Source organism: Crocodylus porosus, unplaced genomic scaffold, assembly GCF_001723895.1.
Source record: "Crocodylus porosus isolate Cpor-Errol unplaced genomic scaffold, CroPor_comp1, whole genome shotgun sequence".
Taxonomy (NCBI): Eukaryota; Metazoa; Chordata; order Crocodylia; family Crocodylidae; genus Crocodylus; species Crocodylus porosus.
In genome coordinates, this window is record NW_017728943.1 from 116,093,673 (window position 1) to 116,121,381 (window position 27,709).

At 42.3% G+C, this 27,709-nt stretch overlaps 1 protein-coding gene across 5 annotated transcripts in view; it reads right to left on the bottom strand.

Annotated features, from left to right (window-relative positions):
* Positions 1 to 27,709, bottom strand: part of SCAF8 (SR-related CTD associated factor 8) — a 139,161-nt gene that overhangs the window by 87,114 nt on the left and 24,338 nt on the right. For 4 of the 5 annotated variants that reach the window (XM_019550044.1, XM_019550045.1, XM_019550047.1 and 1 more), the window contains exons 7-13: positions 18,252 to 18,331; positions 16,477 to 16,594; positions 12,726 to 12,857; positions 12,459 to 12,571; positions 11,214 to 11,407; positions 5,387 to 5,487; positions 1,141 to 1,254 (exon numbers count right to left, since the gene is read on the bottom strand). In XM_019550044.1, the coding sequence (XP_019405589.1) occupies positions 1,141 to 1,254; positions 5,387 to 5,487; positions 11,214 to 11,407; positions 12,459 to 12,571; positions 12,726 to 12,857; positions 16,477 to 16,594; positions 18,252 to 18,331 (852 nt within the window). The remainder of the gene's footprint in view (positions 1 to 1,140; positions 1,255 to 5,386; positions 5,488 to 11,213; positions 11,408 to 12,458; positions 12,572 to 12,725; positions 12,858 to 16,476; positions 16,595 to 18,251; positions 18,332 to 27,709) is intronic. The other variant, XM_019550046.1, reaches the window with a different exon arrangement.

Genomic DNA, 27,709 nt, shown 5'->3' on the forward strand with positions numbered 1-27,709 from the left:
TTGGGGGTGGCAAGGAGCTGCGTGGCTGGGTCACCCATGCTTTTAGAAGTCTGTTAGAGTCTTGTGAGTCTCTGCAGGGCCAGCTGGGGGTCCCGTGTGGCAGGGTAGGGCAGGGCAGGGAGCTACGGGGCAGGAATGAGGGGCAACAGCAAGGCTAGGGGGCAGTGGATTGGGAGTAAGGGGCACCAGCAGAGCTGGAGGGCTGTGTGTTGGAAGGGAGAGGCAATGGCATGGGCAGGGCACCAGCATATCAGGGCTGCTTAGTGCCACAAAGCATCAACGGGGGGGGGTGGGGACAGCCACATCTGGACCTACATCCTAATGAGTGAAGGGGGCAGGAGGAGCTCTGATTTTCTATGATAAAAAACAAAATCAAATGCTAAAATATATAGGCATTTAGAATTTATTTTAATGATTGAGGCACTGGTACGTTTCCCGAATTGTTTTAAAATTGTAAACATATCAATAAAACATCGTGTTCAACTGCTAACTATCTAATCCATCCAATCCATCCATTGAACACAATATATAGTGGTGTTGATCGATATATAGCGGTGTTTCACTTCAATCATGGAAAAAATGCAGATTTGGGGTTTTTTAAAATCAGAGAGTTTGCAATTTTTAAACCGAGAAAACCAGAAGCACTGGTAATAAAGTACACAACCTAGGGCTCCTACGCTCTAATGACCAGACTGTGTAACTTCAATTTTCTAACTTCCTTGCAGCCTACTTAAATTCAGATTGCATGAAAATTTCACTTAATTTTTCTGCTTGATGTAGCACATCTTGAACCCATACGCAAGATTAAAAAAATTCAATTGAATTTGAACACAAGATTAAATCGTGGTAGTGTCAGAGTGATGTTGTAGCTATTACAGTCCAGGAATTACGTGAGTCACAAGGATTCTTCTGGATAATCTCTTTTATTGGACAACTGCACAATGGAATTGAGTTAGACAAGCTTTCAAATGCAAAACATTCTTCTTCCATTTAAAAGCCCATCTAACTCAATGCCAACCACTCAGCTGATCCAGTAAGAGACACCACCCAAAGAAATCCTTGCCTCTCAATTCAATCATCACAATAAAATTACTTCTACAGTGAACACGGACAATATCAATAGACATGAAAATGGCTTACCTTAATAATTTTAGATCCAATTTTGTAGGATCCAGAGCTTAGTTTCTGAAGAGCACGATATGCATCTTGTCTATGAACCATGCAGACATATGCACAACCTCTGGGGGGAATCATCTATGAAGAGACAATACGTTTTGTAAAACTGAGACCAATGATTTGGTTACTATCTAAACAGATTCTAATTATTTTTAATAACAAGTTTAAGGAAAAAAATTAAACCCAGTCTAACAGGTTCTGTGCTTGGCAGACTAACAACAAAACACTAGTGAACAAGTGTTTGTAACTAAGTTCCAAGTTGTTTCTAACCAAAAACGGAACTTCAGAGTACTTTTCAACACTGCAAATAGTTGTAAACATTTTAAAACAAAACAAGAGAAACAGACTATTACATTTGCCAAATCTTGATGACAGGTCTTCATATTTATTCAGCTGTAGAAAGCTGGATATATAAAACTGCTTTAATGACACGAAGTAAAAAAAAAATATATATATAGTTTGGGAGACCTAAACCTTGTTCTGGGGTAGGCCAAATTCATTTGGCAGAAAGGTATAAGATACCAAAATCCAATTTTTCCTGGAACAGTGCTGATTCTGCTAAGGACTAAGAACTCAACATCAAACTAAGTTAGCACTAAAGTAATGTGAAATAGAATATCCAAAAGATATACTAAAAATGAAGGCTCCATCAAATGTAATGGAAATGTAATATGTACAGTAACAGTGAACTTTTGAGGTTTATTTATCAAACAGACTCCACTCTTGGTGCATATGCACCTCATGGCATGATACTGGATCTACATTAACAGCAACAGAAGTCAAGTCACTCTTATATCATAATCAACATTTTTATACCCAAGTTAGTCACTGATTTTCACTTCAAGCAGTCTGCACACATTGGTCAAATTCTTTTAAGTGCATTTTACCCCCCCAGTGAAATGGAACTCCAGACACTGGATGTCGTGAAAATTTGTCATTTTATTTAAACAGGATAGAACCATTTAGATGCATATTTTGTCTTTTTTGGCCAACTGGCATAAGTCTAAGGAAGCTACAAGTCCACTCTTAAATAGCCAGAGGAAACTCTTAACACAAAATACAAAGAAGGTAGAGCTACTCAACAACTACTTTGCCTCAGTCTTCACTTAAAAAATTAGGCTGCAACCATACAAGTAAGAAGGATTATTTGGATAAGGAAGGAGACAAACTGAGGGATGAAATAACAAAAGAAATATTCAGAAAGCTTTTGACTAGTCTGAATGAGTTCAGGTCAACAGGGCCTGATAAACCTCATCCTAAAAGTACTGAAGGAACTGGCAGACGAAACCATGGAGTCCTTGGCAATACTATTTACAGTCATGGGAAACAGATAAAGGTACCAGAGAACTGGGGAAGGGCCAACATAGTGCCTTTTTTTAAGGCACAAAGGTGGATCCAGGGAACTACAGACAGGTTACCCTGACCTTGATACCTAGGAAGAATTGGAGCATTTTTGGAAGCATCTGGAAAAGGGAAGACTGATCACAAGCAGCCAGCATGGATTTACTATGAATAAGTCATGCCAGACAAACTTTCTTTGACAAGGTAACTAGCTGAGTACACAGAGGAAACAGAGTGAATATAGTGTATCTGGACTTCAGCATGGCTTTCAACAAAGTCCAGTGTGACCTGCTCATAAACAAAAAACCATGGGCTAGAAAAAACTACTATATGGTAGAGAGACAACTGACTCAATAGCTACAAGCAAAAGGCAATTTTAAATAAAGCCACGTTGAAAAGAGCCACAGGTACAATCCAGATGTAGGGGAAAAGAGTTTAGGAGCAAAGGGTCTACAATACCAGAACTCCAGAAGGAGAAACATGGGTAGGGCAAGAAAGGAGCAAAGCTGGAGGAAGGTCTAAAGCAGAGGCAAGACAGCAGCAAGGCAGGAAGCTGCCAAATAACCAGGCTACAAGTAGCGTTGCCAGGACAAGGCCCATGGTAAGTGGAAGGGCTTGTGCCTTCCATTAGTTCACCTAGGTCACATAGTCACAGGAGAACCCTGGTTGGGCTGGGTCCATCACAGTCTGCTGCTTGGTGGCACTACAGCTTAAGCTTCTGCCTATGAGTCAGGACAACCCAGGTTTGAGCCCTAGGAGTCCCAACAGAATGGCAGAAGGTTTCAAGTGGAGTCCCCGAGAGGTCTGTCTTAGGTCCAGTGTTGCTCAGCACATTAATGACTTGGATGTTGGAATACAGTGGTCTTTGAGTAAATTTGCAGATGACAAAATGGGGAAGGACTGCAAAACTGGAGCACAGAAGCACAATTCAGAAAGACCTTGATGAATGAGAAAGCCAGGTTGGAACTAACAGGATAAAGTTCAATATGGACAAATGCAAGGTTCAGCTCTTCAGGAAGAATATTTAAAAACATGCATACAAGAAGGGTGACAACTAGCAGGATGGTAGCATTATGGAGGAGAATACGGGAGTCTTGATGGATCAGACTCAATACAAGTCTGCAGCATGAAAGTAGCTGCACAAAAGATGAATACAGTTTTGAGCTGCATCAATAGGAGCATCAGGAGGCACAGGAGATGACAGAGTCTCTTTGCTTGGTACTGGTTTGACCTCCTCTAGAGTATTTCATGGTTTTGAGCTCTACATTTTAAAAAGGGAACAGAGAAGTTAGAGGAGGGTCCAGAAGCACATGACAAAAATGACAGAGGACTAGGGAAACAAGCCATAAGAGGAGAGGTTGAAGGAAAGAGGCATGTTCAGCTTGCAGAAAAGGCACTTAGGAGGGGAGAGGATAGCAGTCTTCATGCATCTGAAAGGGTGCCCTAAACGAGAAGTAGAACATCCTTTTTTCTCTTGCTACAGAGAACAGGATATGGACTGATGACTTGAAGTTGCAGCAAAGTAGGTTAAAATTGTGCATTGAAAAAAATATCCTCACTGTTAGAAAAGAGGCAGTGGAACAGACTACCTAGGGAAGTCATGGAATTTCCATCACTGGAGGTGTTCAAGGGGTTGGATAAGCACTGGTTAGGAATGATTTAGAAGTAGCTATGCCACTGTTCTACTATGGGTATTTCCCATGCTCCTGGGTTTTGCTGGTTGCCAGGTTGCCACACCAGACTGGGAAGGATTTTTTTCTCCTATTGCTACATGTCAAGGTTTTTTCACCTTCCTCAGAAGCAATGGGTGCTGGCTGCCACCTGGGGTGTAGATTTTGATGGGGGTGTGCCAGTGCTTTTGCTGGGACTAATACCCATAGCTTCTTGGCTATCAGATTTTGCCCCTCCACCACTCAAGGTCAGACTAATCACCACATTTGGAGTAAAAAAGGAACCGACCACAAAGTAAAAATTGGTATGGACTGAGGGATTTTGTCTTCCTCTGTAGAAGGGGGCACAGCCCTTTTCCTTGGATCTCCTGAGTGTATTTTAACAAACCATACAGCAGCAAAACACTGGCAGTTCTTGTCCCTGTGCTTTTTCTGTGGCAGGCTAAGGTGCTACACCTTGTGGCTATGTGACAAGATTGACTATAGTTTTAGTAATAGGTTAGACAAGGATTTGTGTGGTGTTGTTTACATAGGGATGATCCTGCTTCTGGCAGGAAGCTGGAATAGATGACCCCCAAATGTCCCTTCCAGGCCTAATTTTCTATGATACTCTGAGTGGGGCTTATAAGAGATGGTCTGGAAGTTTAGAACAGTATTTTAGTTTGCCAAGACATCATATATTTAGGTCAGATCCAATTAATGGAGAGACTTTCAAGGGGTCTGATATCCTTCCAGGACGAACAGTTCTGTCCCTCTTGTTTTGTTGTTCCTTTAGAGGATTTCAAAGTCAGTGGTTGCAAGGACCACAGCCTTTTCCCAGACAAAACAAGACCAGATATTACTGCCAAACAATGTGGCATTTTGAGAGGGATACATTTTGCAATTTTCCCATTGGCTTTTTCAAGTAGTCATGCTGATGGATGTAGTGAAGGGAACCTTGCACATGCAGTGCCCACTTGACCATGCAGAATGACTTCTCTTTTGAATTGCCAATATTGCTAAATAAAAACAAACAAGTGTAAATCACGGCTAGAATTTTTAAAAAAGAAAAAAAGAAAACAAGTGTGCCAAGGCAGGCTCCTCAGTTTAAGCGTGTTTTCTTACATGCTTTTATGGACTACAGATTTGCCAAGTGTACCATATAGAATAAACTGGCCTAAATTAATATAGGCAACAGACATTGAACAGTGCTTACTTACATTAATAGACTCTATTTGTCCAAATTCTTCAAACAAATTAGTTAAATCTTGCTGTGTAGCTTTCTTGTCGACTTGACCAACCCAAAGAGTAGTACTGCAGACTATCAAGAGAGACGTTACAAAAATTAAAGAGAATTCTTTCCACTACAGTGCTTTAAAATTACAAATCTGAAAGCGATTGCGAAACAAGCAAGCAAAAACTAACAGATTGAAGTGAAAACCGTAAATATTTTACCCAGTCTATAGAAGTTGAGTGCAGTAAACAAACACAGAGGCTACACAACTTGTTTAAAGTCACATAGTGAATTAGCGATGAAGCAAAAACACTCAGGAAGCCCCAATTCCCTGGATTCTGCTCTCAAATGGGAACTGAGGAAGAATCATAAAAATGAACTAACCTTGACAAAATATTTTAAATTGTTTTTGTAACTTAAAAAATGCTTCAGAAGAGACAAACGAAGAAAATAATGAAAGCATACTTTAATAAGCAAATGCATCAACATCTGTATCTCATGAAAAGCTTTTTATAGAACAGAAAGAAGCATACATGAAACAGTATTATGACTAAACGACTGATTTTGAACGACTCAAAAAAGGGTATTTTTACAGAAGCTACTCACCTTTAGGGTGACCTGAAGTGCAGGTCAAAGGATCTGGGCTGTGATTTTACTTTATTTTGGGCTTTGTTGACTTAGTGGTTTTAATTAAAACAAAAATGTATTCAGTATTGGGCATAGTCCATAGTTTTGCCACAGCCACTGAACTCAGTGGTATTTCTATTTGCACAGGAAATTTCGCATACTACCACAGCACAATAAGTATTAAGAGTATGTTTTTCTTTTAAACTCTCATATTGAGTCTCCCTTTCCTCTCTTAACCAAAAGACCACCTTTCCTCTTGATGTTCACCAAGGAAAAACTCAATACACAGCAGAAGGGCAATGTTAACCTGGGCCTGCAGATATTTATCCATAGCCCCTTGTCTCCTCCTGTTTTTGTCCATCCTATCTTCCTAACAAGAACAGAATAGATGCAGGGCCCTACCTCCCACTTATTCCTATATCTCAGACAAAATTCCAAACCTTCACCATTACTGGGATCTTTTATATCAGGAGTATCAAACATTTGGCTCATAGGTTGGATACAGCCTGCAGAGCTGCTACATCTGGAAGCTGGGGCGTGGCCTACCATGAAATATAGGTCCCTTTGGCCCCATTGGCTTTGGCCATCAGCAGAAAGCCACTGCAGCCCCCAGATCCCTCCTCTGGACCCACTGCGACCACAGGACCCCTCCACCACCAGCAGCAGATCCCTGGCCAACTCCAGACTCACTGCTGCCATGTCCCTTGATGACCCCAGATACCTCCCTGAACCACATGCCACAGGCTGGATCCAACCTGTATGGAGCCCCGCAGTCTGGATTCAGACCAGAGCCCCAGGGGAGGCTGACACCCCCATTTCCACCTGAAAAAGTTCCAGTTTTCCCAAATCCTTCCAATGACCAGAAGAATACCAATTCTTCAGTCTTTCAAATATTATAAAATGTATCCATACAATTTTTCTATTGAAGTGGGGAATGTGTCACTATCACTGGCTACTTATAGGAGTTGTGTTTCTATCAGAAGAATCAGGAGGCTTGTCAGTGAGGCCCTAAGGGACCACGACCCCAGGGGGAAGGGAGTTTACGAAGAGTGGCTGCTCCTCAAGGGAGTGATCCTTGATGCACAAGCTAATTCTATTCCATCTCAGAGGAAAGGCAGCAAGAGGGCACAGCAGCCCCCCTGACTCTCCAGGGATCTAGCAGACATCCTGAGGCTAAAAAGAAAGGCCTACAAAGGATGGGAGTCACCTCTAAAGGAGGATTATTCTGCACTGGTCTGGTCCTGCAGGGAGCAAACCAGGGAAGTCAAGGCTGCAACTGAACTCCAACTAGCTTTGAGCATCAAGGACATTAAAAAGTCCTTTTTCAGATATGCGGGGAGCTGGAGGAAAAGCAACATTGGACCCCTGCCAAACCAGATAAGGCAACCGACGCCCAGGAAAAAGCCAACCTATTAAATGGGTACTTCGCGTCGGTCTTTCATCAGCCCCATGGAACGCCCATGCCCACTACGGGACAGGGAGGTCTGGGTGATAGAAATCCCCTGCCCTCCATTAATGCTGACCTCGTGAAGGAACACCTTGAGAGGCTGGATACCTTCAAGTCAGCTGGTCCAAACAATCTACACCCCAGGGTACTCACAGAGCTGGCAAGCATCATAGCCCAGCCTCTGGCATGGATCTTTGAAAACTCCTGGCGCTCTGGTGTAGTGCCTGAAGAAGGCCAATGTGGTGCCTCTATCTTCAAGAAAGGGAGGAAAGTGGATCCGACTAACTATAGGTCCATCAGCCTGACTTTTATCCCTGGGAAGATCTTACAAAAGTTTAATAAAGAGGCCATCCTTCATGGACTGGCCGACGCCAACATCCTGAAGGATAGCCAGCATGGGTCTGTTGCGGGTAGGTCTTGCTCGACCAATCTCCTTTCCTTCTACGACCAGGTGACCTATCACCTGGACAAGGGAGAAGAGATTGATGTCACATATCTTGGCTTCAAAAAAGCCTTTGATCTGGTATGCCACGATCACCTCTTGGCGAAACTGGCCAATTGTGGCCTTGGGTCTACCACGATCTGCTGGCTGGGAAATTGGCTCTGTGGTTGGACCCAGAGGGTAGTAATTGACGGAAGTCAAATCATCATGGTGCCCTGTGACCAGTGGGGTCCCTCAAGGCTCTGTCCTTGGACCCATATTGTTCAACATCTTCTTTAATGATGTAGACATTGGAGTCAGAAGCGGACTGGCCAAGTTTGCCACACAACAAAGTTCACTGATGACACCAAATTTTGGGGCAAAGCATCCACAACATAAGACAGGCAGGTGATCCAGGCTGACCTGCACAGGCTCAGCAAATGGGTGGATAAGAACCTGATGGTATTTAACACTGAAAAATGGAAGGTTCTCCACCTTGGGAAGAAAAACCTGCAGCATCCTTATAGGTTCGGCAGTGCTATGCTAGCCAGCACTACAGAAGAAAGACTTGGGGGTCATCATTGACCACAAGATGAACACGAGCCTGCAATGTGATGCTGTGGCTAGTAAAGCAACTAAAACGCTAGCTTAAATCCACAGATGCTTCTCAAGGAAATCCCAGGACGTCATTCTCCCCTTGTACTCGGTCTTGGTGAGGCTGCAGCTGGAGTACTGCATCCAGTTTTGGGCTCCACAATTCAAGAAGGATGTGGAGAAACTTGAGAGAGTCCAGAGGAGAGCCATGCACATGATCAGAGGTCAGGAAAACAGACCTTATAAATGACAGGCTGAGAGTCATGGGGCTATTCAGCCTGGAAAAGCGCAGGCTCAGGGGTGATCTGATGGCCACCTATAAGTTTATCAGGGGTGACCACCAGGCTCTGGGGGAACGTCTGTTCACCAGAGCACCGCAAGGGATGATAAGGTCAAATGGTCATAAACTACTACAAGACCTGGACATAAGGAAGAATTTTTTTACTGTCCGAGCTCCCAAGGTCTGGAACAGCCTGACATTGGAGGTGGTTCAAGCACCTACATTGAACACCTTCAAGAGCAAATGGGATGCTTATCATGCTGGGATCCTGTGACCCCAACTGACTTCCTGCCCTTTGGGCAGGGGGCTGGATTCGATGATCTTCCAAGGTCCCTTCCAGCCCTAATGTCTATGAAATTACTCTTTCAGTAGAAACTAAAACCATTCAGCACCTTCCAGGGGAAACTTGAATCCTCTGGGAGAAAGATCTTCTTAGTGATAACCTGGAACATCTCCCCATGAAAGGAACTCTTTTATAAGAATGAATGCCTGTACATTTACCACCACTTCCCCGTCTCATCTGGGAGGGGAATGGAGCAGCGGGGCGGAGTCCCCCCGCCCAGGGATCCATTGCTTAAATCCCCTCCCAGACTGCTCTGGGATGGAACTGGAGCAACTGCTGTTCTTCATATCTTTCCCAGGCTGGGACCATCCTGGTTTGGGGAAGGCATGGAAAGCAGGGGAGAGGGGACAGCTGCACACTAAATGCTTGTACTGTGCCCACTCACTGGAAAAGACTAGAAATTAACAGCTGATTCAAGGCCACTATTTCACAGAAGGGACAAATGAAACAGAGAGATGAAGGCCAAAATAAGTGGCCACAATTTGCACAGCATCACACAGTAGGTTTCTAGTAGAGCCAGGAATGCATTCAGTTCTCCTGGGTCTTGTTTTCATTGCTGCAAGAGGGTGGAATTTGTGACCACTTAAAAGTTTAAAACTACAACCAGCCTGATAACACAAGCTGTGAATTCTATAGACATACAAATTCATGGTTACTGGCAATCAAACTCGTGCACATTTTCTTCAGCTAAATGGTATTTCGTGAGGGAAGCCCTCCCTGTATTTCCTTCTTCCTCCACCTGCAGAGTGTTGGTATTCCCTGTACCAGGAGTGTCAAATATACAGCCTGCAGGTGAGATTCAACTTGTAGAGCCTCATTATCTGGTCCCTGGTGCTGCTCCAGGGTCTGAACTGACCCAGATCAGCCCTGGAAGCAGGGCCTAGGATACATACCACATATGGTCCCTGTTTCAGCTGCTCTGGAAACCACATCACACAGTGCCTGCTCCAGCTGGTGCAGGACCAGCACTGTTATGTGGTGCCTACAGACACTACATGTAACCTGGGTTCCAGACCAGTTGGAACAGACAATACATGCACTGCAGTCCTGGATTAGTTGCTAGGGGCACCATGCATAATATTGTGCTTTCTCCAGCTGGTTCATGATCCATACTACATGTGGTGCCTGCTCCAGCTGCTCTGGAACCCATGCAACATCTGCTTCAGCCACTCTGGGCTCTGCACTCCACACAGCACCTGCCCCAGCACTCCAGGACCACACCAAAATCAGTGTGTGGATCCTGGAGTGGCCAGAGTGAGTGGTGGATGGAGCAGGGGTTAGTGGGGAGGTGGGCATGGTCCAAGGTCCCTGGACCTGTTGGCCCAATCCAACCAGTGGACCGGCCCCAGGTCACTTATCCAGCCCATGGGGCCACATGGTTTTGTGAACTCCTGTCCTAAACAATACAGAAGTCCGGCATGCCCATTTGCTGCAGGCATGAAACCATTGCGAGGATACTTCAAAAAGAGCAAAAGGAAAAGAGGCCCTTCCTTTTTCTAGGCAGAAAAATTAAGACAGTACAGGAGATAACCAGTGAGGAAGCAATAACCCTGAGAATGGTAATGCAGGTGATACAAAAAATAAAGTGGTGGGCTGTGGAAGACCAAAGGTGCAAACACCCCAACAAAAGAAAAAAAAAAATCTTCATTTGTGCATGTATGTACACAGAGAAAAAGGAAAAACCAAACATTTTCAGTAATGAAAACAAAAAGCAGTATTAATAAACTGCAGAAAAGAAGGGCTCAGGAAGGTTTGTAGGCTGGAAGCACAAATGTTCCCATCTCCTCCTAAGATGGTTGAGAAGAAATTATGAATAAGAGCCTTCTACTGCCATTTACCTCCTTGGAACAGGACACAACACAAGAAGCCTGATCAAAGGGTAGGGCAGAAAGAATACAGGAATCCACTCATCATACGACCTCAAATTTGCATGACACTCTCTTGACAAGCAAATCAATCTAACTATAAACATTTTAGAAGGAATGAAAAATTCAGTGCAGAAGAAAAACTGCTGTAGCCCCATTTATGAGACATCTACTAGGCCACCATAAGTTTTTTTGTAACTCTTAAGATATTAAAATGTAAAATAGCTGTTACATACCACTTAGTGTTTTGGACCTTATAGGAGGCAATCCTTTCTTTTGCCTCTCTTTTTCCCTTTCCCTAGCTCTTCTTTCACTGGAGTATGACCGAGATGACTTCCTTTTCCTCTCTCTTGATCTTGAGCGTGAACGTTTTCTATGTTTACGTTTTCGAGAACCAGACCGGGACCTTGACCTTCGCTTCCTTGGTGACCTAAGAAAACAATTCGTTTCAGTATCTTGAGCACGAAAAAGTATTTCAGTTTTATTTGTTTTTACAGTGTGTGAACTTCCCCTAAAGTTTATCCAACTGTCTGGAAAATTAGGTAGGTTTTTTTTTTTTTATTGATATAAAGAAAAACTACTTCTGCCATTACTGTCTGGAGAAGAAATAGAAGGTCTAGTGCAATGGTTCTCAACCAGGGTTGCCTTTGGGTGTCATGCTATATTAGCACCGTTAGGTGTTCCAACACCAACACATAATTCACAAGATACAACCAGAGATTTCAAATAGGATTCCATAGGGTCAAACACATTGGCACAGACTTCTTATCTTTCTGAGTTTTTTGTAACGTAAGAGTTGCTCTATTATTTTTCTAAGGTCAAAAAATGCTAAGAGCTGGCATTTTCCACAGGATACCTTGAGTCTAACAAGGATGAAAAACACTAGACTAGTGTGAGGCTAAAATAAAGAAACTCAAAATTTAAAGGCAGAAAAATAAGCATTATGCTAAAAATGTTGTCTAAACCCTCCCCCCCCCCAGTTTTTAATTAGTTTATTATTTTTGTTACTTGAAAATTAAATTCATCCAAATCAATGCAAAATAAGCTGTCCGGTTAAGATTTTTTTTTTGACTGTTTAAATGTATATTGTGCCAGAACATGTCCAGAAGAGGCACTGCACTAATCTGACCTGGCTTGCCTAACATTTGTATAGACTGGGCACTTCAGCGGGACTTTTTTGGCAGTTTTATCTAATAGCCGATTGAATCAGCTTTAGATAACAGCACCAAAAAGCCCTGCTGAAGCATGTGATCTATACAGATGCTGGAGAGCTGGGATGAACTAAGGCACTGCTTCTTCCAGTAAAGCACGTTTCCCCGCAGATCTCTCAGCAGCCTATTTATTCATTTCCAAAATAAATCAGGCCTTTATTCAAAGTTAGAGAATTTAGAACAATACAACTACAAGCATACCAACATTCGCAATGTTTTAAAAACAGAATAAAGCTGTTTGTACTTGAGCTATAAAACTCATTACGAAACCTTGAACGAGATCTTGAGTGTGTTCTTGATCTTGAACGAATAGCTGATTTCTTTTCTTCCTGTTCAAAGATCTCCTCTTCTACTACATCTTGTCCTTCATCTATATCCATATCCTGAGTTTGGAAGTAAAGAGAAATGTTAACAAAAATACACAAAATATACACTGATGTTAAGATGTGTACATTTTTATCCCTGTAGAAAACTGTAGTTTGAATCATGTTTCTCTTTTTATACTTCAGTAATTTAATTATAAATCACAGCATTTACCTGTTGCTGAATATCTATCGAGTCATCCAGGTTTGCTTCTACTTCTAAAAACTGCTGTTGGCTACTTCCTTGTGACGGTGATGCGGAGTGCTCTGAACCAAAATTTCCCTCCTGATTTTCCTCTGGGCTTGCCTACAGAACAAATAATATATTGCATAACAAATATATCAAGTTAAACTAAATATTTTGGCAAAGAGGAGCTTCACAAAAACGTATAAGCATGACTACTAGGAAATTTTTGAATAACAGTTAATAATAAATGTCTGCTATTCTTCATCTTACAGTTTACATGAACATATAGTTAAACTTGCAAGACTAATCAGGTAAGTAAAATCAGAGCAACTTGATTTTTCTCCACTGCACGCTGCATACTTCATGGACTTTCCTTACAAAAACAGAGATAACTTAACCAACAGATTTTTCATTCCAAACTATTCAATACCGATATCCAGTCAGGGTTTGCCTATTCTAGGTCATTAAAAGTATGCCCCCCCAATCTAAATACTTATTCCCCAAGAGAATATACTCTTCTTGAAAAAGAATATGAATAAACATACATATAAATATTTAAATCATTTTACAAAATCCTACCTAAGTGAATATCAATGTATTAACACTGCAATAAATTTAATCAAGATCCTCACAACTATTTAAAATTAGGCCAGTGTGATAATTTAAAAACAAAACAATGAAGGCGAGACAGCATGGCACTGGACTATATTTTATGCCAGAATGTTCACTGCAAGAAATGCAACAGTGTACTTGGAACTCAAAAATACCACAAAACTTACTTCATAAAATAAAGTTTAGAGAGCTAATTTACTAGAAAAGAAGTATTTATAAAACCACTGATGTTGTGGACCAATAAACTTTAAACTGTTTTAAAATAGTAAAGGACAATCTGCTGAACATCAATATGCATCAGCTGTTCCAAACTAATTATAATGTCTCTGTCTTCATATACCAATAAGTGACTTAATGCACTGTAATTTGAAACCTGAATAAACAAATTGAGAGTGGTTTAGTGCTACTTATACTTGTATAGGAGCAGACAGACCGAGTTGCATCAGAATAAATTATACAGGTATAATTTAATACTAATGAAACTATTACATTTGTCCACAAACTTACTCAATTTTAGCTTCAGAGCATATTGTTTATTGTAGGACTACATTTTAATAAACAATATGTATGCATTTTTAGAATGTTAATTGGCATATGAGGTACTACAGCTCCCCTTGCTTAGTTACTACAAACTTAACTTTTTCCCTAAGATTTCTCTACTGGAAAAAAACTTAAGAGATTTTTAAAACGCAACTCTGAAAGATGCTACTTCAAAATAAATAAATGCCTTCATAGTGTAATCCTTCTAAAAGACAAAATAAAATCTCACTTTTTTGAGAGACAGGGAAGCAACTTGTTATCATTAATAATAATTTGCTGTTTCTGTAAGGAAATAACAAATAAAGTCTTTCTAGTACCCAAAATACTGGATAGATGTATATCTATCTATATAGGTATATATAAATAAAATAATTTAAAAGTGGCAAAAAAGGGACAATTTTCCAAGCAAAACATAAGCTTAGCATTCACATAAACAAAGTTTTAATTTCACTTACATATTTTGTAATGGCTATATAACTTATCTGAACTGTTACTAGTTATTGAAAAAGGAATCAAAATCAACAGGTGAGATCAACAAGAGGGGCCATAGGTAACATGCATTTTGTCCAGTGAAGTGGATTAGTTGTGCTGGGATGCTGCGCAGGCCCAGATGATCTGCTTCATTTGGAGACACCTATTTCTAGCCTATGTCTTTGAACGTCTCCAAACTGAAACCACGGACAATACAGAATCTAGCATCTGTTCCACCATTCTTTTTTTAAAATATGCAGGTATTTAGAGGATGTCAGCAACTTCTAATTACATTTCTACTATGCTTGAAATTTAGTTCCCTATACTACCTAGTACCCACTATTCTGTGGTAGAATTCTGAACAGTATATACAGTTATCGGTATAACTTTCCTGTTGCATTAGCTTACAAAGGAATGCTAACATGTATATAATAATAACATTCTCCTTATTTCCTGCTTAGTACATATGTCTTCCAATGCTGCCACTACTCCCCTGAACCTAACACTATGTGTTCTTTAAATTTTCTTTAAAACTATTTATCTTCTAATAATTTCTATTCTCCCTTTTACCAATTCCTACCTTATTTCTCGCTCCTCCTGCCTGTCTCACTTGTCCTCCCACTTCCCCTGGCCTTTGCCTTTTTTCCTTTCCGGTCTGGCCTCCTTTCCTGTTCTTTTCCTTAGTCTGTCTCACCAGCGCTTGAACACAAGATAAAAAAAATCTTTACAATGTACTGTGGGCTGGAAGTCACTATGTCCATTCTGGAATTTTAAAAGGCATTTCCTAATAATGTACAATCTGTTAAGAAGATTGTGTCTGTCCAGCAATGTTTCAGCATTTAAGGCCAGACTAGAAATATTTGGTCTGGCTCTCTCATAAATAGCCATTAAGTTTATAACCTAATGACATAATTTTTGTTCCCACCTTTTGTGTTCGAGGTCACAAATTCAAATCCCCATAAAGCTATGGAAAGTAGAATAAATATGGCCATACCTTTGAAAAGATCGCAAAAAAATCTTTCAAGGATGATCAAGTTGTTTCTTCTTAATCCTCAGCGCAAGGGTGTTGACCAGGGGTTGGCAACCCCAGGCACGCATGCTAGAGCATGAAACATGAAGCCATTTTGCTTGGCACACCGTGCCCAGCCTGGGCTCTGGGTAGCTGCTGCCAGACAGAGCCCAGGTTGCTTGCAGTGGCTGGCAGGGAGGCTTCTAGTTCTGCTGCAAACAGCCCTCGCTCCGTGGCTGGCAGCAGCTGCCCAGAGCCTGGGTTTCATGTGGCAGGCAGCTAGGACGCTGCAACTGATGCAGCAGGTCGAGCCTTGGCCCAGCTCTGAGGCTGGCAGCAGCTGCATGTCCCTTGTGGCACACGGTGGGGAAAGGGCCAGAGTTGCACTGCCCTAGGCTTCTTCCCTGCCATGCACCCCAAGGTATGCATGAAGCTGCCAGCACCACAGAGTTTGCAGCTTGCCCACCACCTGCTGCAAACAGCCTAAACAGCTGCACAGGGGTCCGGAGTCCTGGCCTGGCTGCATGCACACCTTTGGGCATACGGTGGGAAAGGCGGCAGTGGTAGCATCTTTTGCTCTATTCTTTCCAGCTATTGTAGTGGCAGTCTACACTTGGTTGTCTCCTTCTTAATCAGAACAGACTGTCCACTTCAGTGCTTTCTGTTACTTCTCTGAACTGGGATGAAATCTGACACAGGTGTTAAATAAAATGCATTAACAATCCTGTTTTTTTTTCCTTTTATGTACCATGGCAGCATGCAGTCTTTCTAAAAGAACAGGAATTTTTTAATTCTATTTCTGTTAATAGATTCATTAATGAGGTATTATTTCTGCATTTCAGTTTAAGAATCATCTTTCTGAACTTAATAAACAACAAACCAGTGTTAAAGTATCTGTTTTCTAACTAATTTTTCTTCTATATATATTTTACGCATCGTTTTATATATTAATGGTCCCTTGTTCCAATCATCCTTTGTTAACAGTTTTGTTATTATAAAAGAAAGCTTTAGAAAGAAGCCATATTTTCTTGTTCTGAAACACTGTATGCATTTTTACTACTGTACAATATTAGAATTAATATTATAGCCACAAGAGGGAGTAGTTACCTTCTGAGGCTGTTGTTGCTCAAGGAGTTGCTGCCGGAGATGTTCTAAATTTTGCTGTTGGAGCTGTTCAGCTAGTTGATGAAAAAGTGAGTTGTTCACAGATTCAGATACTAGAGGCCTACAATAAAATAATTTTAGAAAGTTAACTTTTTTCCCCTCTCAGTAATAGCCAATTAAACAAATGTTCATATTCTAAAAATGTCATACTCTTATCTACAATTTCATACATGAGGACACTAGTAATACAACTCCCCTACGTTAAAAAATGTTATTGTGATTAGTTGCACTATTAAAAAAATTAGTCGCAATTAATCACAATTTTAAGCACACAGCTAAAAACTCAAAATGATGAGCAGAAAAACTCAAAGATACGTAAAATTATGCAGGTACTTTGTATGGTTGGGGGTAGGTATGGGATGTGCATGTGGGATTTGGAGCCTAGGGAAGGGGCTTCCTGCATACCCTGGCAGAATATGGGTACTGTGTCAGGAGTAAGAGACAGCAGCAGGGCTGGGGGGGCTGTGGCTTGTGAGTGAGGGGTAGATAGATGTGTGCACACACACGTACAGTCCAGCAGGCAAGCATATGGGGGAGGGAAGAGGTGGGTGGGGCATATTTAGGCCCCTGCAGTGAGGAAGGGAGTGGGGCAGAGGCAGGGGTGAACAAGGCCCTGGGGCCAGAGCTGTGGGTGGCTCATCCAGGACACCTCTTGCCACAGTGCACACCCCTGAGAAGGCATGGGAGGCACATGCCCCCCGGATCTGTGCAGAGGGTAGAGGCGAACTGCCACTGTGCACTGGACTCTGCACCCTGTTGCCATTACCTTGGGAGCAGTACAGCACTATGCTGTGCCTCCTGGTGGGCAAGGGACACAGCGCAGCCAGGATGCAGTTCCTGGGGCAAAGCCAGCAGGGTGCAGCGCACCCCAGTCCACAGTGGCAGCCTGCCTCTGCCCCATACACAAATGAGGGGGTACGTGCCCTCCATACTTCCTCCGGGGTACATATAGCAGTGGGAGACCCCCCCGCCATGCACCTGGACAAGTTGCCTGCAGCTGTCTCTCAACCTGGCCCTTCCCTCGAGCCCCACTCACCCCAGCCCCATGCCCTCCCCTCCCAGTGGGGACCTCAATCTGCCCCCTACCCATACCCATTCCCCTTCACAGACTTGTCTGATAGGCGCTGCTCCACAGGCCTCTAGGCTGCATTCCTGGATGCCTGCAGGCAGTGGCTACGTATCTGTGCCTGTGCATGCCCCTCTCCCTGTGCTGCAGCCACCTGGAGCCCATGCCCGGACTGCCCTGTGGTCCTCTGTGCTGCTGCCACTGCCTCACAGGGCAGTCTGGAGGCAGCAGTAGAGTGGAGCCCCAGTGCGGACTCCAAAACCACATGCACAATTAAGGTGTTAAAAAAATTAACGTGAAAAATGATTGGGTTAACCGCATGCATTAATCGCAATTAACTGACAGCCCTAATAAAGTTACTTAAAGCTGCATGAACAATGTTTTCAAAACAATTTCGCTCTATCCTTTTGAAATGGTAGTCATTGAGTTAAAAGGATCCAATATATGGTAGATATGTTGCTTTAGATGTTTAACATATATATGTCCCATTGAATTCATGCAACTTGTCCTCTGTTCCTATTGCTTTAGTATAACAGGTATATAAACTGAAGAACAATATAGTTGGCCTGCTTTTCAAACTATAAGTTCAAGTAAAAAAAACAAACAAAACAAGCATTAGCATTTTTTCTTAAGGATTATAAGATGATCTTACATTTGGGAAGTAGGTGTTTCTTTTTTAGGTTCTTCACTGTGTTCAGACTCTTCCCCAAAATCAAACCTGTCCATCAGCTTCTAGGAAAAAAACAGACTGAGCATTATCAAGCATACTTTGTATAATGCGCTTTATTTAAAAAAAATAAAATTGTAAAGAAAAACCACAGCTCCATCACTCTTGAGCTTTAGCCACTAACTCAAATAGAAGCACACATTTCCATAGGGCATTTATACACATATCTTTTTTGTTATGCAATGTGCTGGAGATCCACCACTTTGGAGCAGACTCAATCGCAATGGGAGCTGATGCGAACTGCACTGCATGCAGTTGTAGAAGCAGCGAAATGTGCTTGAACATACAGAGAATGGTGGTGGTGCGCTTTTGAACTAAAACACCTATGTGTTTTAGTTCAAAAGAGCATTGCTGCCATTTTCTCAGCACTGACACTTATTTCGCCACTTATACAACAGCAAGCGACGCAGTGCCAGGTACTTTTCAAAGCACCTGCCCTACCGTGCTTGCATGTGTAAAAATGCCCATACCGTCTGAACGACTACTGTGCTTGGGTTTTAAAAAAAGGCATACATAGTTAAAGAAAAGCATACATAATTAAAGTCAGTTGGCACAAAGAGTTTAACAACTCCCTCTGACAACTAACCAACTGCTCTGACCACTGCCAAATACTGACATCAGTGGAGGAAAGTTATTGCTGAAGATATGAAAAGAGTAACTAGCTCGTTAGCATCACATTCCTTCAACATGGACTCAGTGTTAAGGAAAAAACCACAAAAAGAAAATATTTGGAAAGAAAAGGTATTTGCCACAGAAACTGGTGCCTCAGGAGTGCTGAGATTCCACACACTGTTTATTAGGCACTGCACTAGGTGTCTCTATGCTTTGGGTGCTTTCTGAAAAGCAGTGCCTCCGATGGGGCCACAAAAGTGTCCTCTCAAAACACTGAACACTGACAACTGAAACTATTATAAATCGCCAGTTTACACTGCTAAACACCAGTCTCATGAAAGAACTCAGAGGAAAAGGAAAAGGTAAGCAGCCTGAATACGAAGAAAAGTGGATTCTTAAACAAGTTACTGGGTAAATAGCTTTACTCTCTTCTTCAATTGTCCAATGCTCAGTGAAAACAAGCGAGGAAGTTACACTGGCTGGCTGATCAGCAGTTCTTAAATCAAGGATTTTGCTAAATTCTTTCAAAGCAAGCATTAGCTCCACATGGGAAATAATAAGGTAGCGCCATGCAAATGTGTGACCAGTGTCCCACGGAATAAGTCTTAAGATTTCTATGAGAAAAACATTCCAGAGGCAAAACCACCAGCAAGGCCTTAAGCACAGTGCAAGACAGAGTTGCTCTATAAACAAACTCAGAGATGCAAAAGAGCCTATGAACAATCCTTCCATAGCACCTGACAAAGCAAGCTGTTCTTGACAAAAGCCTATGCATCTCTATATTAATCTATAATAGTGGCACCCAACCTTCTTCCCCCTTGGGCTGGATGAACAGAGCTCAGTCCATCTGTGGGTTGGATCCGGTATGCAGGGCAGTGAGGCAGGGCCTGATCTGGCCATGTGAGGGGGTGGAAGAACACCTTGGCCCAACTGGGCCCTGTGGAGGAATGGGACATGACCTGGCCCTGATCTGGCCACACAGGGCGTAGGAATTTAGCAGTATGGGAGGGTTGACCATATTACTTGTCGCTGCTCCTCCACCACCACATTTCCTGACCCATGGGGAGTCCTGCAGGCTAGATTCTAGGGCTGAGTGGGCTGGAGGGTTGAGAACCCAGGGTCTATAAAATGCAACTACCCGGCATTCTGCTTGACTTGAAACTAACACAGCTACCTCCCCTGTAGCAAAATCTTATTTACTGTAGAATAAATTCTGAGAGTCTAAATTACTGTCATCCCAAAGTAGATGGTTTAATGTGCCTCAATATACAACTTAATTTACTAGCAACTTAAGAGAAACAGTGCTCTATTTTAAATGTTCTCCAAGATCTACAAGACTTGTTCACTTCCAAACCAACCTGAAAACCTTTTCTGATTTGCAAACAGCTCCCTCTGACTTAGAACGCATATTTTAACAAACCACCATCATTTAAGAGTGTTCAGGGTTCTCAGCTGCCACTTCTCCTTAATGTCAGGTTCTGATGAATTTCTAAGTCTTCCTCAGTGGAGCATACCCTCAAGCATCTAAGAATATGCTCTAGGGCTGTGATTCACAATGGGTCCTGCAACACCTGAGGTGGGTTGAGATTCATACAAGGATGTGGCAAGGTGCTCTGCAATGTCACTATTAAGTGTACAAACATGATTCACAAGATAAACACAGAGATTTCAAACAGGAATCTTTAGGATTAATAATATTCTGACCTGTTGTGGTCTGTTCTCCAAGTTCTTTGCAATAAAAGAATTGCCACACTATTTTTCTGTGGTCAAAAAGAGAGTGAAAACTAAAACTTGGCATTTTCCAAGGTGTGCCTCAAGTCTAAAAAGACTGACAACAGCTTTAGGGTCAGAACTATAGATCCCCTGCCAGTAACTGATGGAGGAGAACCACGACATGCCTCAGAGACTAGCATCAACAGCAGAACTAGATGATTCCCTAACACTCAGAAGCAGGCTATTCAGTTCCGCTCTCTGACAGTGATACTTCTTCCTCTCTTGGACAATACCAAAAGCTCTTGGCACCTAAAACAACTCGGTATTTCTCTTTTTGCTTCCCTTATATGCTTGAGAGCAGCAATAAACATATTTAAAAAAAGGACATGTGAGACCAAGGTTTGCCAGAGAGGTCCCTATAGCAACCGCTACAGCTGCTGATACTGATTTTGAAATCAGTGAAAATCCTGGTATTGAGTAGGAACCTGCCTGGGTTTGTTCCAATTGTGAGCATTAGTTAACACTGAATAGTAGTTTGGATTACGCTGTCTAAAATGATGCTCAAATAAGGAACCCAGCAATGCATATAACTACCATATTTACTCAAATCCAAGATGAGGCTTTCCCCCTCATTCAACATGGTGAAACAAATCTCCTGTCTTGGATTCAAGCACAAGGCAGGGCAGCAGGCAGCTGCTGCAGTCCCACCCTAGGATCCAGGTTGGAATCAGAGCAGCAGCTGTTGCTTCTCTCTCACCAGCTGCCTCCCTCCCCAATCCCTTGCCAACTGCACCCCACACTGCCTCTGTCTGCCTGTCACTACTGCCTCCGCTACTCCCCTGCTGCCACTTACCCTTAGTCACGACTGGCTGGCCGGGATCAGAGCCGTGACGGAGGTTAAGCAGCAGGAAGGGGAAGAAGGGGAGAGTAGAAAGGCAAGGGGCAGGATGGGGCCCCTTCCACAAGACTGTAGGGGGGCAGGTGCTGGGAAGGCATCAGGAGCAAGCACCAATGGGGGAGAGCAGGAGGCAGCCAACTGACTCCTCCACCGCCTGCCCCCATTGCTGCTTGCCCCACTACAACAGTATTGGGGGGGGGGGCGGGAAACAACCTTCCAATAATTAGATTTTATACATGGAAAACTGTAACAAATTTCTGACTTTCTCATGTATAAAATTTAATTATTAGGGGGTCATCCTAAAAATTCAAAGCTATCTTGGATTTGGGTAAATACAGTAGTCAAACAGCCTCTTTCCCTTTTACTTACAGCTGCCTATTTACCGAGTTTTGTTCAGTACATCAGAAGTTCCTCAGAGGCCTCAAGTTTTAACAGTAATCTTGTGTCAACTTCAAATTTCCTCCCTCCCCATTTACTCCTTCCTCTAGATATTTTATTAACATCTTCTGTGTGCTTTTTCTTTGACATTTGCTAATTTATTATAGCAAATTTAGACTTCACCTCACTGTCTACTTTCCATTTCAATTTCTTGTAAAGGGCTATGGCTAACTAATAAACATATGAAAGCCCAAATAGATTATATCAATTGGTTCCCTTTTCATTTACTATCTTCTGAATTCTAGTAAACTAGAGGCACAGTTTTCCTTCACATTTGTTCCTGTCTTACATTCCAATAGTGTGGGGAGTGATGGGGAGCCTGAAGGTAAATTTGTTTTTAATCACCATAATTACTATTATCACCTTTCCTTAAAGATGAATGCAAAGTGTGCTTACCTGCTGATTTGCTTCAGAGTTTTTAGCAAAATATGCAAAGGACCACATATTTTGTGAACAGCTCTTGGTTGAGTACCATCTGGTGCTTAGAGAGATGTTGCTATTTAAATACAGCCCTTCATTAGACTTTAAAAACAGCTGCTTTGCTGACACCTAAATCTTTCATAGTATCTTAGCAAAGATTGAAATTGCTTGTTGTTTAAAAGACCAAGTACTATCCCAGGTGCTTCAAAATGCATACACTAAGACTGTCTTAAAGTTTGCTAAGCTGCATTAGGTGTGCAGAGGAAAAAAAAAAAAGTTAATTGGGAGTTATTTGAGCAAGGGGTTCCTGAAAGAGAGGAGTGTAAACAATAACATGTTTACAAGATTACCTGCAATGTATAATGTTTTTGGGAAGATAAACTATTCCCAAATTGATCTCAATGCTCAAGACTTGTGTTACGTAGTGTCTGGGACTCACTGCCCTTCTTTGGAAGGAATTGTTTAGAACTCAGGGAAAGCCTAACTGATACACTAAAGAATGTGACATGCACATGTGCTGTAAGATTAGTTTCATTCCTACAAGACAGAAAGAGACAATCTGCTGTCACAGAAATCAGAAGATCAAAGTAACAGGTACTGAACCTGAGCAATACCCACAAATTCAACCTAATTAGCAGTTTTCAGAATGGTATACATGTTCTTTACTCACTGCACGCATTCTGCAATAGTTCATTTTAAAAGTATTGTATAAAACTACAATTCCGAATCCACTTAAATTTAGGGTTAGGATAACTCAAGGAAAATATCACTAATTTCACTGAAAGGAAAATGAAAACCTGGAAAACAGTTCCAGTAAGTGGTCATGATTCAGGCTCCTCAACCACTCAGATGATTTGGTCAAGGAGCTAACAGACACAAGAAGTCCCTTAACATGAGCTCCTCAAAACGCTTCCCAATCTTATAACTTTTTTAGTGCAGAGCTCAAGAATGTGTCTGGAGCAATTCAGGTTTGTGAGCATAAGAAGGTGCAAGGTGGACCTTTGGCCTTTAGAACTGTGCTCTTGGAACAGCTACAATGGTGTCAAACACATACCTAGACAACAATGTAAAGTATCCAAACCTAAAGCTTTTGAAAATCTAATCTGATGATTAATCTGTTTACAAACTGGGTTGCTATTAACATGGGTTTGTTTTTTGTTTTTTACTACCATCCCTATAGAAGCAGGGAATTGTGAAAGGGACCTTTGATATCTAGGAGCTTGGAAGCATTAACAAGGAAGAACCATAAGAGGAAAAAGCTGGGCATCTTCCCATCCAATGACATAGCTGGGACGGATGGAAGTGAAGCCATTTATGCATCTATCACTTCCCATCTCTTCAGTACAAATATTCATCCCCATCCTTCAACAATTCCTTTTTATACATGTTTTTACCAGACCGGGGGGCCTTCTCTCCAATACTTGCCAATAAGAAGAAAGGATTCAAAACATGTCTTTCCCCTCAATACTGCTAATTCTAGCAGAATTCAGTTAAGGCAAGTCTGATGAAGAAAGGGTTCAAGAGCTGTTTCATAAACCTCTCCATGTCAAAACACCTCATTTGTAGCTCCCTTTCAAAGCATGCTCCCCACTTACTCCATGTCAATCTCACCATTGCATCCTCTACCCATCTCCTCAACCTGGGGAACCCTTGCTGATGTCTGCCATACTGTAAGGAGTAAGGCTGTGAAGGGAGGCCCAAGGGGCCAGAGGCAGTTGGAAGAGGGGTTAGAGACGGGAAGCTGGACTATGAAACATGAAGGTGCCGAGATGATATTGAAGGGCAAAGAAAATTAACTACCCATAACATTTCATGGGGCAACCAGAACATAGTGCCCAGCTAGACTCAAACCTCTGAAAAAAATCAGGAAATGAAGAATAACAAACTTCATATGCCTTCTCTCTGCAATGCAAACTTAACTCTGTCATTTTTGAGCAGACTCAACACACTAACACTCAAACTGTCCTATTACTCACAGACAGCCTACAGAATACTATGGTAACAAATGATTAGTGTTCCACATTCTTTGTTTTTACCGATTTTTACTTTTACATTTCCTGATTTTGGGGGGGGGGGGCTTCCGGGAAGTCAGTAAAAACTGAATGACTTACACCCGTTTTTCAGCCAAAGCCCTGTTAACCAGCACAACTGTGGAATGACCCATTCCCCACTTGTGCCAGTTAACAGGGCTTTGAACTGAAAAAACAGGTGGTGCTGGTAAGCTAAAAGTGCTACTTTGCTGGTTCTTTTTACTAAGACAAACCACAGATGTAGTTCATACACAGTAATTGAGTACTACCTACCTCTGGGCCTATACTGAAATGCTGAGCATTCTCCATGCAAACCCCAAAAACTTGCAATATTGTTGTCCCTTTACCCTTGCCTTGGGATTCTTCCCGACACTTAGGTTTTGCTAAGTCCCAGAAACCACAGTCACGTTCATCATCACATCACTGACTAGTTCCATAAGATACATACTCCTAACACTGGGCTTGGACGGACATTCTGTTTCTCCAGGGAGAGGCCCTGCTCTCTGTGGAGAAACCACAAGTGTCCAGGGGGAGCAAGAGCATGTTTCAGTGTCTGCCAAGCAGGGAGAAGAGCCTGTTCCCAGCACTGAAGCAGTTAGGAGGTATGTTCCGCTCCTGACTTGTTCCATACCTGCAGCACTTGGGTACAGAGAAGCAACCAAGAATAGGTCTTGCCAAGCCTTAGCTGGGCTTTAACACAGCACAGGGGAGGTGAAAGGCTGGAGGACTCGTATGAGCATGGCACAGCACCCTACCTCTCGACCCTGATGATCCCCGCTTAGATTCACTTTAAAAAAACAAAACAAAAAAACCCCCAAGAGGCTGCAAAGCTTTCTGGGCAGCTTGCTCTAGGGACAACTTGCTGCCCAGTGTCCTCACTGCAGGTTCTTTGCTTCATTATCTGAACTTCTGTACAGGTCAGTTTCTCTCTAAGGAAAACAAACCTGGGAGGGTTGGCCTAGATCCATGTTCGTCAACCTGTGGGTTGCAACCCAAAAGTGGGTCGCAGAAATATATAAAAAGGGTCGTAAACAAACTTTAGAAATGGACTCTCCTTTAAAGGAAAAAAACCATAGGAAACTGTGACTTTTCCCTTTGCAGGCTGGCAGATCTCCAGCCTGTGAGGGGCTGCTTGGGGCCTACCAGGTTCCACACACCCACCCCCTGCCCCACACACCAGGGGACTGGAGACTGGGGGCAGCAGGTCAGGACTGGCCAATATTTACAGATGGGTCCTGGTACAAAATGGTTGAAAACTGCTATCCCAGATTATCTGAATGCATGTACACAGCCAGTGCATACAGAGCCAAGTGCTGAAATGAGGCATATTTGGTCTCTGAAGATACATAAACACAGCCTCTTATCACAAGGCCAACTCCTCTAACATGCTTAATGGATCCCTCCACTATTCAAGACAGCTGTACCTAACAGCAAATGAAATTTGGAAGTCATATGGATAAATGATGAAATTCAAACAAATGGAATGAAACAAACAATGGCACATTCTTTAGGTTTCTTTGTGTCTACTTGTCATAGCAGTCCCTGTTACTGAATCAGTCTCAGTAAGTTTAATCAGCTCCAGAGTATGCAATGCTGCAGAAGTGACATATGCCTTTAGTCTGTATGCTCTTTTTGTGAAGATCCATCCCTCTAACCCATTTTCTCATTTTCAGTGCTTTGAGTGTAGGTGAACTCCATGTTCTATACACTACCAAGCACCTTGACCTCCACATACACCAAGTTTTTTAGCAGTTAATTATCTGAAAAGAGAGGGCCTGGGACAGATATTTCCCCAGCATTCTCCGCGGCAAAGACTGTTGAAAAGAGATTATTTAGCTTTTCTACAGCCTACTTATGTTTCTTTTATTGTTCCTTTTTGCTCCCTGAGAACTCAGAAGCTATACTCTACCAGGCTTCTTGTTTGATGTACTAAATTTGATATCTATCCTTCAAAGCTACTATAAACTTTCCTATTTTCTACCTCTGTCACCATGTACACTAGCAGTGCTCAACATTCCAGCTCTATGGGCATGTCTACACGCACATTAATGCACTTTAGTTAATGAGCCTTAAATCTAGTACAATTTAGTACCATTTAGTAACTTACCATCTAGAAAATCTAGGCTACTTATACACATACTTTGTCCCGCAACATGCTGGAAATCCACTGCTTCCACACACAAGCTGAGGCGAAGTGTGCGATACCACATGCAGTCTTTTGTATAAGAAGTGAAATGCACGCCAGTGCACAGAAAATGGCTGCAGTGCACTTTTGAACTAAAGCACCTCAGATGCGTTTTAGTTCAAAAGTGTGCTGCCTCCATTTTCTCAGCGCTGACATGCATTTCACCACTTATACAACAACTGTAAGCATTGCAGTGCTGGGCACTTGCATGTGTAAAAATGTCCTCCATTGTGAGTGAGGTACTAGGAAAATGTACATTAGCCTATGTTGATGCACATTAACTAAAGAGCACAATTATTAGTGATGCATTAATGCGCATTAAAATAGGCTGATGCACATTAACACACACACACACACACGTAGACCTGCCCTACTGGCCAGGTGAGTGACCTGAGAGTGATCCGCTGGCCAGATCCCAAAGGTGGGGTAAGCAGGCAGGACTGACTCACAGGTCAACCCAGCACATTAGCCCAGGCCCACACCCTAGATCCAGACACAGCAAACAATCCATGTGTCAGCTTGTTCCTGCACACCAGGTGATGTGTGTAGTGTGTTAATGTGCCACTGCAGTCCAGCACAGAACCGTGTCATTCAGCCCAAAAGGCTCCCTGTGTGTCCAGAAAATTTGGTAGCAGGAGGAGTGCTCCTCTACCACCAAATTTCTGAATCCACAGGTATCCACAGAGGTTGGATGACATGACCCCATATGTCAGATTTGGACCCCAAGCCAGTTTCAGCACCACTGGTTTACACCATCTTTCTTTCTCCCTTGTCTTTCGACTGCATTAGCTTCCTTTTGGCTTTCCTGAACAAGTCTAAGGGTTTTAATTTTCTCACTTTGGAAATCTGATTATCTGTCCCTTTAAAAAAAGGCCTCATCCCTAAGCTTTAAATATCAAAATGCTAGCTTTAATTTGAGCTCTTCCCAATGAACAGGAACATAACTCAGTCACTATTACCTTATGGTTAGTTCACTGTTGTTTTTCTATGTGTTTATGATGCAATAAACCTATTAATACTCTATTCATCCATTGTAAAATGGAAAAACTTAAAAATAATTTTCTATTCATCCATAGTGAACTGACTG